Source organism: Piliocolobus tephrosceles, chromosome 12 (genome assembly GCF_002776525.5).
Source record: "Piliocolobus tephrosceles isolate RC106 chromosome 12, ASM277652v3, whole genome shotgun sequence".
Taxonomy (NCBI): Eukaryota; Metazoa; Chordata; class Mammalia; order Primates; family Cercopithecidae; genus Piliocolobus; species Piliocolobus tephrosceles.
In genome coordinates, this window is record NC_045445.1 from 89,094,453 (window position 1) to 89,108,532 (window position 14,080).

The 14,080-nt window shown below is 42.5% G+C and overlaps 1 protein-coding gene across 4 annotated transcripts in view; it reads left to right on the forward strand.

Moving 5' to 3' along the window:
- Positions 1-14,080, forward strand: part of ARHGEF9 (Cdc42 guanine nucleotide exchange factor 9) — a 170,693-nt gene that overhangs the window by 23,165 nt on the left and 133,448 nt on the right. Inside the window, exon 1 of one of the 4 annotated variants that reach the window (XM_023198446.1) lies at positions 9,272-10,118. The exons of 1 other annotated variant lie outside the window; for it this stretch is intronic. In XM_023198446.1, coding sequence (XP_023054214.1) covers positions 10,110-10,118 — 9 coding nt within the window. In that variant the 5' untranslated portion in view covers positions 9,272-10,109. Of the gene's footprint in view, positions 1-9,271; positions 10,119-14,080 lie in introns of those variants that run through there. 2 more of the 4 variants (XM_023198447.1, XM_023198448.1) reach the window with 2 other exon arrangements.

The following is a 14,080-nucleotide window of genomic DNA, read 5'->3' on the forward strand; positions in this document are numbered from 1 at the left end:
TAGGTGACTGAGAGTCAGGGGTTTGCTTAAAATGAGGGGCAGCATGAGTATCATGACATTCTACCATTCTCCCTGATTTAAAGATGAGTAAAGAGAGGCTCAATGACATTAAATAAGTTGTTCAAGTTCTCACAACTGGCAATTGAAAGAACTAAGGTTGGATCTCAGTAGGCTGGCTCTAGAGCCTATATTCTTAGCCATAAGGCTATACACTACTTCTAACTCTTAGGATCTTCCTAGCTTGATAAACTGAAGCACAGGGTGGGGGGAGGGCATGGGGAAAGAGAGAGAGAGAGGACTTATTAAGATCACATAATGGATTTAACATTTTTAAATTTAATATATGAATAGCTAGTATATATGATAAAAAAATCAAACTATAAAAATGTATACAGTCTATCTCTCTATCTACCCATCAGAGATCACAAACTTAATGGCTTTCTATGTATCCTTCCAGAGTTTCTTTATGCAGATATAAGCAAATCCAAATATATTTTATTTCCCCTCTTCTTTACCTAAAAGATCACACATCATAATACTAAATTTGACCCTTCAACAACGTGGAGATTAGGGGCACTGAATCCCACCCTCCATGCAGTTGAAAATCAACGTGTAACTTTTCACTCCCTAAAAACTTAACTACTAATAGCCTCCTCTTGACTGGAAGTCTTATCTATAGCAAACACAGTTGATTGACACATTTTGTATATGTTTTATATACTGTATTATTACAATAAAGTAGCTAGAGAAAAGAAAATGTTATTAATAAAATCCTAAGAAAGTGAAAATATATTTACTATTCATTATGTGGAAGTAGATCACAATAAAGGTCTTCATTCTCAGTGTTTTTACATTGAGTGGGCTTAAGAGGAGACGGAAAAGGGGTTACTCATGCTGTCTCAGGGATAGCAGAGGCAGAAGAAGTTAAGGAGGTGGAATGGGATGCAGGAGAGGCAGGCATACTTTGTATTAACTTTTATTGAAAAAAGTCCCGGTATAAGTGGACCTGTGCAATTCAAACCTGTGTTGTTCAAGGGTCAACTGTATTCTGCATCTTGCTTTTTCCACATTGTATATCTTCAAAATCTCTCCCTATCAGTCCACAGAGAGCTTCAGCAGTCTTAGCTAGGCCCTCATGAATTTCTACAAGCCCCCATCTATTTATGTGTCCTGCACACTTCTCTTCTTTATCAATCTTTGGGGATGTCCAGCCCTTTCTTAACATCTTCCCAGGAGTTTCATTGCTAGACTATCTTGCCCTTCTACAGAAAATACAGTTCCTCAAAGTGAATTCCTTAGTTTCCCTCCGTCACATAATGTAGCCTCTTACAAAATCCCCAGCTATACTCACCCCCTCTCTTGTTTTGCAATTTCAACATATTGCCATATCCTGACTACCTACCTGCCCACCTACCTGCTTATCTATGTGATTCTTGTTGAGTAGCTCTTATAAGCAAAGCTCCATGCTTAATTTGATGATGGGTGATTAGGGGCATTGGTCCCTAATGGTTTGCAGTTCAAATAAAACTTGTAAACAAATACACCTGGACACGGAGATCAGCGGGGGTTTAGCTGACTGAATGAGTTATGAGGCTCAGGAGTTGAATTATCCAGGAGATTAGGCTCTACAACTAAACACTGGGTTCTGATACTGAGAGAAATGTTCACTCCCCACCACAGTCTTGAACTGATGCATGATTGACTTTAGCTGCCCCAGAAAGATCCTGAGCTTGACAGGAAACCATTGTACTTCCTCTAAAGGGGCTTTTAGACCTTTGCTGCTCTTTTCCAACCAGTTCTCTCTCTACCCTGAGTAGAGCCAGATGGTCTGGCCTACTAGTTTGCTTGAAATAGAACTGAAAGAGGCCTAAAATAAATATGAAATAGGCCCAAAATAGATTCATGCGAAGGAACAGAAGGAAACTGCTGTTTCCTGGGTATTTACTCAGGTATTTATTCAGTCATTAGCCACAGGAGGGTGGTATAGGCAGTTTTTCTTGAGGGAAAGGCTTCTGGGTGGTGGTGTAGGGTGGCAACTATGTCATCAGAGAACAGAAAACCAAAGAGATCTTGAAATTCTCAACCTGTAATCTTTATAGTAACTTTTAGAGGAGTACTTACTAATGAAGGCCCTTGGAGGTGGGAGAAGGGTGAAGACTGGCATTCGCAGGCTGCAGCAGAGAATACTTTCCATAACAAGACTTCCTTTACATTTTACACTGTGAGTCCTCAGGGCTATACCTTGCTCTTCACTCACTCATTCATTAATTAATTTAGTTATTCAGTCATTGAAAATATATTTATTGAGTGCTGAGCACTATTTTAGGTGCTGAGGATACAGATATGAACAAAGCAATCTGCTTTCATGGAGCTTACATTTTATAAAGGGAGACAATAAATCAATAGACAATAAAAATATATAATATTTTAGGTAGTGATAAGGGCCATGAGAGAAAAGCAGCATAAGGGGGTAGAGAGTGATGTGGTGTAATCTTGGAGAGGGTTGTGAGGGAAATATTCTTTGAGGAGGTGAAAGAGCTAAACAAATTTAAAAAATTAAAAAGCCTTCGGGCAGAGTCAAATTGTTAATCCTATGTTTGATTTTCCCACTAAAATTCTACCCTCCACCACACAATTTTATGCAACCCAATTATTCAACTTAAGCTAATCACCCATGGTCATTTGTGCAGGTTACCACCTGAGACCAAGTGTATGCCTGCTACACCTTTGGCAAGGCTGTTGAAGATTTAAAACTACCAATGCTTTTTAAAATCTACCACTAAAAATAAGTCAGCCGTTTGAGCTTTTGGAAAGATAAGAGACTTGTTTGAAGTCACACAGCTACCAAGAAGCAGAGACTGGAATTACATATGAGTTTTAACTTCTTATCCACTGCTCTTCTCAATTCGCACGAACTTTTCAAGGCATTGTAGGGACACATCAGCACCCCTGAGCATAAGCCATTTTATGTGAATGTGAGGACAGGTAATTTTTCCTAAGGGTGCATTAACAGGACGACCAGTGTTCAAAATAAGGGAGGTGATAGTCCCCATCTACTTCTCATTGTCATTCCCACCTGGATATGTGTTCTGAGTGATTAGATACACTGAAGAGCAATGAGCCTGGGGAGGGGACTGCAAACCATGTCACAAATGGAAGAGCTTAAAGAAATGGTAATATATCTCTTTATGGAAAACGTGTGTGTGTGTATGTGTGTGTGCATGCACGTGCATACAGAGGGGTTGCTTAGGAGAAATTAGGGTCTGAACCCACAATATATGTCTTCTGCTTTCTATTGCTTAGAAGGACTCAGCTTTTTTTTTTTTTTTTTTTTCATGGCCCAAAGGGTAGCACTCTAACAAATGGGCAGAAGTCATAAAAGAGTGAATTTCAGCTAAAAATGAATAATGGCCTTGGATACTTCAGAATGAGTTTCCTATTACTGAAAAGACTCCAGCAGCTGCTTGACAAAACTTACAAGAGATAGTTGAAGAAAAGGGTGGCTTTGGAAAGAGATCTCAATTCAAATCCTGCTACTGCTTCATCAAACTTGTATGGTTATGGGCAAATGATGTAAGCACTCTCGGGTATAGTTTTAAAGTTTTAAAATAATGATAACAATTTCTTCTTCTTAAACTTCTAGGGATAATTAAGTAAAATATTATGTTAAAAGACCTAGCACCATGTGGGCCCAAAGTAGGTGTTTCCTTCTCCTCGGTTCCCCCTCACATTTCATATACTGTAGAGAGGATACCTACACAGGGAGGTTTGGAGGAGATGATCTCTTTTTCCCTTTTGAACATAAAATTATTTATTTTTTCTGTAATCATCAACAACTTTATTCATTACCTGATTGTGCTTGGGATACTTACTGTATGACACTGAAATTATGTGCATCATTGATTAGCTCTCCCACTAAACTGTAAAATCCCTGAGATCCACTCTGTATCCTTTAGCTGTCAGAATAAGGGCTTATGGAATTGAACTGATTTTGGAGGAGTAGTGATTTCTGTGCTGAATAATTGAACTCAACAGGAGTTTTTGTCCTTAGGGGGCAGTCTGTCTTAAATAGAGATGATACCCATGAACATTCAAGAGCATCTAGTTGTATCAGTAGCTAAGACAATAAACAGACAGGATTCAATATCTGTAGACTGTAGCAAGCATGAGGGACTATAAGAAAGATAGGGTAGGGGTTGTATGGGAAATAAGTGAGCACCAGTGGGGATCGGGACAAAAAATGGAACTTTGCCTGGGAGTGCTTCCTGGCAGAAGTGGGTCTTTGGGAAACTATTCAAAACATGAGAAGCAAAGGACAACCAGGAATTTTTTTTTTCCCTGATAGAAGGAAAAGGTTTGAGAACTAGGGATCTTGGGTTTGGGAGGTAGGCCACTGGGGCCCAGATCAGGACATTGAAACACTTTATTCCTGTGACCTAGAAGACATCATGTCAGATGTTATTGAAAGATGGGACATGTGTCACCTATTGACATTTATATAGAATAGTGTTTAATAGCAGACTCTAGAGCTAGACAATTTAAGTTTACATCTGCGCTCCATATCTTACTAGCCATGTGACCTTAGGCAAGTTATTTAACTTCATTCTGCCTCAGTTTCCTCATCTACAAAATAAGGACAATAATAGTACCTACCTCATAGAGTTGTTGTGAGGATTAAAAGAGTTTATGTATGTACAGGACTTCAAACAGTGCCTGGCACAGAGTAAGCAGTTTGTAAGTGTTAACTATCATTATCATAATCTGTTGAACTGCCTTTCAGACCCGAGAACTAGTGTGAATTTGAGGGCATTATTATTCCAGACCCTCTCATGCAGTGATTAGCTCCTCAGCCCTGGCTGTGGTAGAAGTAGTGACAACATCTGGCTCAAAGAGATAGAAGAACTTTCTGCCATCTGAGATTGTCCCAAAGATGAACGGGCTGTCTTGGGAGGGAGCAACTGCCCCATCATTGTAGGTGTTGGAGCGAGACTGGATAACCAGTTAGCGGGGATGTTGCAGAATGGATGGCAGGATGGAACCGGAGTTGTGCTAGACCAAGATATTATCTAATTCCTTGAGACTTGTCAGCAAGAAGGGATATATCTGGGGAGGGGATATTGCTACTCCAAATGTAGAGGACTCCTATATTAAAAAAAGAATTGTGAGCAATGTTGAATGGTCATATAACTCAGAAAGCTACCCACACATGGACAGGGCTGGTATCAAATGCCATGTCCCAGGGTCTGAAATCTCCCAAAAGTACTTTTGAGACTTAAGATACAAGGGCTTTGGTTCCCACTCTGCCAGCAATTAGCTGTGTAAACTTGGACAAGTTGCATCCCTTCTCTGTGAACCTGGAATATAAGGGCTTAGATTTTTCTCTGTGGTTCCATCAGGTGTTGCCTTCTGTGGTTGGAAGATATGAGTCTTTGAGTGGAGACCAGTGGATGAAGGAGACATTCATGCATCCAACAGGTGTTTGTTATGAAGCACCTAAGTGTACAGCACTGTGCTGGGCACAAAGGGAGAAAGCAGTAAACAAGACAGTCATGGTCTCTGCCCTCCTAGCTTCACAGTCCAGTAAAGGATACAGACAAGAAAAAAATACAATACAGTTTAATAAATGTTTCAAGAGGGTTAAACATAGGATCCTATGGGAGAGGACTATCATTCAGAATATTTTTGAGGAAGAGAACATTAGAGAAAGCCTTCTGGAGGTGGTGGCACCTCAGCTGAGCTTTGAGATGGGGAGCTGGAGAAATAAAGCAGCAGTTTATATAGGTCCTGAGGCAAGAGAATCTCATGAGTTATGAGAACTACCGTAGGTTCTATGTAGCTAGAGAATAGAGAATGAGAGGGCACTGGTAAGAGCTGAGGATACAGAGGCCAAAGGACATCAGATTGGCAGGAGATTTTATGCCACACTACAGAATTTGCCTTAAATGCGCAGAGGAGCTATTGAAGGCCTTTGAACAGAGGCGTTATATAAGTCAGATTTCAGCTGCAAAAATAAACCACTGTAGTTCTTTTCAGCAGAAGGGGTTTTAATATAGAAAATAAAGTGCTTACAAAATTGGTGGGAGAGCTGGAGGGGCAAGCTTTAGGCTATGCCTCCAAGAACAATGTCAGGGTAGCTGCTCTCTCTCTCTGACAAGCAGGAAGATGAGGCGTCAGGGGCTCTAGGAGCATGCTGCCTTGTCTGCAATTTAGGAATGAGGAAGCTGCCACAGCCCTAACCATCTGTTGGCTAGAGTATCACTATGCCTACCAGATCCTCAGTGACAAAAAAAAAGTCCCATTCTCTGGCTCTCAGAATGCACAAAGCCAGTGGCTAGACACTGGAACCTATGGTAACACACACAAAAATCCCCAACACTTTCACCATTGTGCTTTCCAATAGAAGCAACAGAGATATGACTTATGCGTCACCAACCACCGCCTTCTAAATATTGTTCATGTGCATATGATTGGCATCACTATGTCATATCCAGAACGCTGGTTGCAAAGGAATCTTGGAAATGCCAGTTTATTGTTGTTGTAGTTTTTTGGTTTTTAGCTTTTCAGCAATATAGGAAGGCAGGCTAGAAGGAGTGGATCCTTAAAAACCAATCCAGAGTATCTACCACAAGATTGATAAGAGCAAAACTGCTTTTAAGGAAAGAATTGGGGCGGAAGAGTAGAGGCTTAATTGGGGAGGGAGAGCAGCACAGGAGAACAGGTAATGAATTATGATGGATCAGAGATGATGAGGAACTGATTAAAACTAGTGACAGCAGAGAGAAAGAGAAAGGGACAAATGAGAGAGATTAAGGAGGAAGAGAATCAACAGGACTAAAAGACTAGTTGGCCATCAGTGAGGTGAGGGAGAGGAAAATCTTGTAGATATTTTCTTGGTTTCTGGCTAGTTCAGTGTGTGACTGCCATTCCCAAGAGACAAAGGACTCAGGGGAAGAAGGAAACTGGCAAGAGTGGGAGGAGATGACTTCAATTTGGGACTTTCTAAGTTTGATATGCTTGTGAGATATTAAGGAGGAGATGTCCAGAAAGCAGTAGGACCTTCATTTTTGGGGTCCAGGAGAGCTACCTTGGAGTCATCAGCAGCTCTCTGCTTACGTGCAAGCAAGGTCCTATGTCTGTTTTGTTTCCCAGTGGTGGTGTAATTTTGTTGAAAGGAGGTGCATCAATGTGCAATGTAGATGGTAGTTCAAGCCTTAGAAGTAGATGAGCCCATTTAGTGCAAATGCAGAATGAGAAGAAAAGGGGACTGTGATCAGAAGAGCTCTGAGAAATCATGGCGTTAATGACTGGATGAAGAACAACCCATGCAGGAAGTGAAGACACCATAAACATACAGGTCATGTGGATGGTGTTCCCAAGGAAAAGGACCATTTCAGGATTGAGGAAGGCATCAGTGGAGTCAAATGTGAGAAAAGTTAGGAAAGGTAAAGACTGAAACTTGGCCATGAGATTTAGTAACACTTTTTTTTTTCTATTCACAAGAGGATTCAGTTTTCTATAGGATAATGAGGGTAAAGCCAGGATGTAGTGGGTTGAGGGGTCAAAAAATAGTGAGGAAATAGAGACAGGATAAGACTGAGCTTTCAAAGACGAGTAGACAGATTGTAGTGGCTTATATTATGGTACTGTCCTGATCACCAGTATCTGTCTCAACATAATCTAGAAGAGTAGTTTTCAAACTGTTTTGAGTATTACTTGCTATAAGAAATACATTTCACATCACAGGCCAGTACATTTATATTTATATATAACTGAAACAAAAGCATCATGTAACAGTATTTACCCTAACTATATGAATATTTTCTATAAATGGAATAATACAAAAGCCTTTTGTTTACCTCTTTCACTTAGCATATTTTCAAAGCTCATCTATGTTGTAGCATGTATCAGTACTTCATTCCTTTTTATGGTTAAATAATACTTCATTGTATGGCTATACCACATTTTGTTTACCCACTCATCAGTTGTTGGACATTTGAATTGTTTCCATCTTCTGGCTATTGTGAATAATGCTGTTATTAGCATTTATGTATAAGTTTTGTGTGGACGTGTTTTCATTTTTCTTAGGTATATACCTACTGTTCGGTCATATAATCCTCTAATATAAGAGCAAAAAGGCTCTGAGAGATCTCCTGTGTAAGGGAGTCCTTGGTTTGAAGGCCCAGGGAACCACTGAAATTGTTTTTTTCTGAGGTGAGGGTTTCTGAGGTTTAACTGAATTCTCAGATAAGTCTAAGTCCTCATTGACAGGAGGGAGACAGAAGACAGACCCCTGAGAGGAAAAGGGAATTGCCCAAAAGTCATACAGCAAGCTTGAGGTAGGGCTGAGAGTAAATTTGAAACCTTCTGGTCTCCACTCCATGGCTTATCCCCCCTTAGCTCCAGTACCAGGTCACAGAGCAGGGTAATGATTACAAGCAGACTGCAAGTTCTATAGAGGATTTTCCATGGCAAATGTTTAACCCTATGCTGGCTTCCCTTCATAGTACCCAGAATGCTGGAAAAGTGCAAGCTAACTGTCCTAGTCTGAAGAAACAATAATTAAGAAAGGAAATCTGACCAGGTAAGGGCAGTGGTATCAGGGAAAGCCAAATAGAATTGGATTTTGGAAATTCTGTCGTGTGTCCCTGTGATTATGTCCACAACACTGGTTTGTTAGCTTTTTATAGCTAATTGTGAGTTGCCTGTAAATTCTTAGGCAGTGGCCAAAGGCACCTTTGCTTCCTCCTTGGCCCAGGCTCCAAACAAAGTGGCTGCTAGGTACACGCCTTCTCCACAGCTACCTATCCTTTCCCCCCACCCATTCCTTGTTATTTTTTTCCCATCCTTTTTTCTGCCTTTCCCCACAATTCTCTTTCTTCATTATCTTCCCTCTCTTCTCCTTCCTCCTGGTGTTTTCTTCTTTTTTTTCCCTCTTCACGTGATTTCCTCCCTCTGCATCCTATTGGGTCCCTTCCCTCCCTCTTTCCCAGTTCTTTTCCTCCCCCATCTCCTTATATACCCCCTCTATCCGCCCCCAAGAAGCTCCCCACCCCCAAACCAGAACTGGTGCCTGGTGACTCTCGCCGGTCTGGAGAGAGCGAGCTTGCTTGGGAGCCTTGAGCCCTCTGATTGGCGGTCGCGGCTAGCACGCCAGGGCAAGTCCCGCCCCTGGGCAACGAACGTGCTACTGCGGCACCTGTTATTGGTCGGCGGGTATGTCAGTGGCTCTGGCCGCGCCTCACGCAAGCGCCCGCAGTCGCTCAGTGAATAAAAAGGCAGCCTATGGGCTGTGCGGGGGATGGGGAGAGAAGAGGGATAGGGCCAGCAAGGCAGGCTTCGAACGAGTGTCTGGCAGCCGGGAGCCCAGCGAAGAGAGCGAGCAAGCTTAGGAAAGCGAGCGAACTAAAGGGAGTAGGGGAGACTGAGACTGACCGGTAGCCAGGCAGGCGGACGGACGCACGCCCGGACAGACTGAGCAGGCGCCGGAGAACCACTCACAGGTTCCCCCCGCCTTTCCCTTTGAAAGCTAGGATTTTGCCTTTTCCGTGGCGCCCGAGAGAGAATGCTGGACTCTGCCGACTTCAGCGCAAGCTAAGATTTCTCAGCTAGGGACGAAAGATAAGCCCAATCCTGAGAAGGGGGAAACCAAGCACCCCTGTCCCCATCCCCCTCCCCTCCCCCCGACTAAACTCGGGCGCCAAACCCAGCCCTTCCCTAACCATCCTACTTCCTCCTCTCCTTTCTAGCATGGTGGCTGTATGGACAGTCTGACAGAACAGAGACTGACATCTCCCAATCTGCCGGCCCCCCACCTGGAACACTACAGTGTTCTGCATTGCACCATGACCCTGGATGTGCAAACTGTAGTCGTTTTTGCCGTGATTGTAGTCCTCCTGCTTGTCAATGTCATACTCATGTTTTTCCTGGGAACGCGCTGAATGGAGTCCAGCCACCTGAGCTGTCGCGAACTCTCGCTTTGATTTCATCCCGAGAGCCACCGAGAAAAAAAAAAAAATCACAGACAGACAGGGAAAGAGAGAGAAAGAACAAGCTTTCTTACTCAGGGGGGAAAACGTTTTGAGCTTCAACATGGCCTCGCTGTGATATGTATGACGTTGGTATATTATCTCTCCCTAAATCTTTTGTCGTGTCTTGTCTTTTAAGAATGCCCGTGCCTTCTTAAAGTTGCCTATTGCTTGAGTGAAATTGTTGATGAAGAAATGCTTTTTATTTAAGTGTGCATGCGTGTGTGCATTTTTAATCTATGTGGCGTTCATGGAGCAAGCTCTGCGTCCTTAAACAGTGGCTTTGCAGTCTGTGGTGTCTTCTCAACTCATTTCCTTGAAGACTACCTTTAAACTCCATCAGGGAATTTTAGGCAAAATTTTTCTCTTGCCATCAGGAGTGCATTTGGGTTTGTTTGAGGGGAGAAGGGTTTGTGGAAGAGCATGATGAATATTTGCAATCGTGGGAAAGACAGTCTTTGCACTGGATATTTAGAGAGAAAATAATCGATGCAAGGAATGGATTTAGGGAAAATGATTCTTTAGTCTCTAATGAGAAGCAAGAATTTGGGAAGTGACACAGGTCTGTTGTGCTGGCAGTTGGTGACTGTGTCCTTTGAATCTCAGTTTGCTCTCCAGGGTTCAATTTTGAAAGAAGCCACATTTAAAACACTTCTTGAACCTTAAAGCTTTAAGATATTTAAAATGTCAGTGTCTTTGGAATCATGAAATAGTATGTAAAAGCATTCTCTGATTTTTTGAACCGGCAAGAGAGGACTTTGATAGGAGCTATTTGGGCTCCCTTTCCCAAAGATTGTAGCCCTGGATTTGATTTTGGGGATTTTGTCTGTCTCATCAAACACACACACGAACCCAGCTCTTTATTCACCTTGGGAATAATAGTATTTGGATATGGCTCCTTTGGGGTAATCTTGTTTGCAATGATGTTCTTGAACTACATTTTAAATATAACTTGATAAGGTTGATGAGAAAGTGGTGATGTTATTGTTTGTTCCCTTGTTTGTTACTTTAAGATCAGAGGTCTCTGTAATTGAAACAGTCCCATAACAAACTGAAAGTCTGTAATGTGCTAAATTAAGAGTTACCAAATTTTGGTGCTAAATTTGATCACCAAAAACCAAAAATGTCTAGATGGAAAGGGATGAGAGCTTGGAAAACATGAGCTGGAAGCAACATTTCAGTTTGAGATATGACTGCTTGTCTGTATCAGATGGTAGTGGTGGTTTCTGTTATTATTGCTATTGCTATTATTTTTATATTTCTGTTTCCTCTGAGAAAGCTCTTGGCAGAGCCAGTAAAAAAAATGTCTGCGATGCCAGTCTGTATAATACTTGTTTTTTTGTGTTTTTTTCTCCCCTGTTAATGTAGGCAGGACTTCCCCATTCCATTGCTTACCTGGCTTGAAATAATGCCATTTATGGCTCATGTATTATAGCAGTGAATCAGGGCACATACACATCTACGCACATGCGCCCCCTCCACCCATGTGGGTGGCTGTTCATGTCTGATGTGCAAATCTGCTGTCATTATGCTGTCAAGTTCCATGTCCGGTTGTTCAGTCTCTTTGGAAATGGTTCTGAAAGGAGAGGGGCTGTGAAGGGGGCCTTTGAATTTGCTTTGGCCACAGGACCCAGAAAGTATTATTTAATGGTGTCAGAGGGGGTTTTAGGCCTCAAAGCATGCTATCCTTGACTTGGTGTGGGTGAGAAGCTGAGGTTTTAATGAAATTAGTACCATGGTGTAAACATGATCTGGGAAGTTTGCTGGCATTGATTCTTATTAATTACTCTTTGGTCCGTTTGTGGAGACCCACTGGATGGAACTGAGAACCTATTTCTTTGCAAAGATAATTTAGTGAGTCTTTTTTTTTTTTTCCTTAGCTTCAGTGTATTATTTGAAGTAAGCTTATATCTTGTCTGGGCACTTTGTTTTGATACAGTGTTGGAGAGTGGGGAATGGCTTTTTGCTGGGCAGCTGCAGACCTGTTTTTTTTGTTTTGTTTTGTTTTTTGTTTTTACCATTCAGCATCTGTTTGACCTTGGGCACTTTTTTTCCTCCTTGGTGGGTTTGGGATTCCCAGTAACATTGGCATTTTTGGATGGTTCCACTAGGTGACCTCCAAGTTCTTGCATTTTATGATTTTATGACCCCCTAGACACTTGAAGTCAGTGGGGGTCGGAGAGGGGGAGATGAACTGGAAAGACAAGTGAAAAGGAAAACAAACTGTTAATCAAAGGGTGATGGGAGGAGGGGAAGGATATCTGGTAGTAGAGCCTGGATAACAAGTTTAAGCTAAGGGATTTTTTTTTTTTTTTTGCCTAGTTATTTGGGAAGGAAACTGGGACAGCAGTAAGGGAATGCTTTTTGACTTTTTTTCCCCCAAGGGGAGCAGGGGTCTCTGAGACTAGTCTTTGATCTCAGTTTATGACTTAAGTAGTGTCAGGAAATACCTTATCCTCTGTGAGCCTGACAGACCTTTGGCAGAAAGCCTCTGGGAATGTATGTGTGTAGGGTGTGTGGCAGTATGTTCATGGCAGGGTGTGTGGGGGAGCACACTCCTGAGTGTGGATGCGGGGTGTGGTGGTAGGAATGAGGAAAGATGGTGTTGAGTTCCAGAGTTCTGAAGGGCCTCCTTGTGCTAGGACCTATAAGGATTTCACAAATGCTAGGATGGATGGGTATCACCCATGCCAGTCCTCTTTTCACCACCTAAAACCCCTCAGGCTAAGGAGGTGTCTTGAATGAGCCCTTCCATTAGTAATTTAGCTGTTGAAATGGGTTAGTGCTTTTAAAATTGTCTCCAGGCAAATAAAGGGATGTTGCTAGCCAGATGGCAGGCCACCATCTAGCAACCAGAAGGGAATTTGAGAGTAGAGAACAAAAGGTAGCAGTGTGACTTTTTACTTGTGTGAATCCTAAAGGTTTGGCATTTCTCCTTCAGACTTGTGAGGACATTTTTCTCTAGCAAAAAAAGAGTGGGAGAAAATGAGAAATGCAGCCCAGAGAAGTGGAACCCTATGCATTTTGACTTGTCTTCTTTTTTCCTTCCTCCTCTGCCTTCTCTCTTAATCTTTCTCCTTCTCCCTTTCTTCCCACCCCTGGCACCACCTCCTCCTCCCACCTCCCCACTGTAAATGGGTGAGAAGTAAAAAAGACAAGAGGACTTTTCCTCTCTGATTTGTCCCAACTTTTCCCAATAAAGCTCCTCCATTCCCTTCCCTCCTCTCTGGCCCCTTTGAGTGGAGGATAAGCTTTTGCTATGTAGGAGGGGCAAAATCCCAGCTTAGGGATTTTGGCTCCTGGATCCCCATCAAAGAATTAAAGAAAATGCCCTCTACTAGTATCCTAGCAACCCCTGTATCACTGAGCACCCACTGGGCTCCAGAGCCCACCCTTTAAAGGCCCAGGCACCAGTAACTCTAGAGAAAGAGGGCCAGAGCCTAGCGGGACTTGGAGAGATGCTTTTGGGGAGGGAACAAAGAAAGAACAGAATCCCCATTTCCCGCAAATGCCTTGGAAACATGTCCACAGCAGACATATACAGCTTAGCCTCATCCAGCTATGAGATTGTTTATTAGAAAACTCCTGGGTTCAAATTCCTTTCTAGTCAGTCCCATCTCCTTAAGATTAACTGTGCCATTTCACTGCCTAGCTTTAGTGCCAGAAGCTCTGCAGGCCCTGAAAAAACAAATTTTTTCACCCTGACTTTTGGCTGCATCAGGGAGGGGGTGAAGTGATATCTTGGTGGGAACAAACTGAACAGCATTCTTCCATTGAGACAGCCTCCATCTGTCAGAACCTGCAGTGTGCTTGTGCAGTGTGCCCCAATTTTGTCTGTGGCTTGGGGAATCCTGATCAGCCTAGCTTTATAGAATTTGAGAATTTTTCTTTCTGTGGTTTTGGTGTAGTAGTTTCTGACGGGGGAGGCTGGACAAGTTGAAAGAACAAGTTTGATAGTGGAGCTGGTGAACAGGGCTTGGACCCTGGCTCAGAGACTCTCACCCACCGGTGTGTGTGTGTGTGTGTGTGTGTGTGTGTGTGTGTGTGTGTGTGTG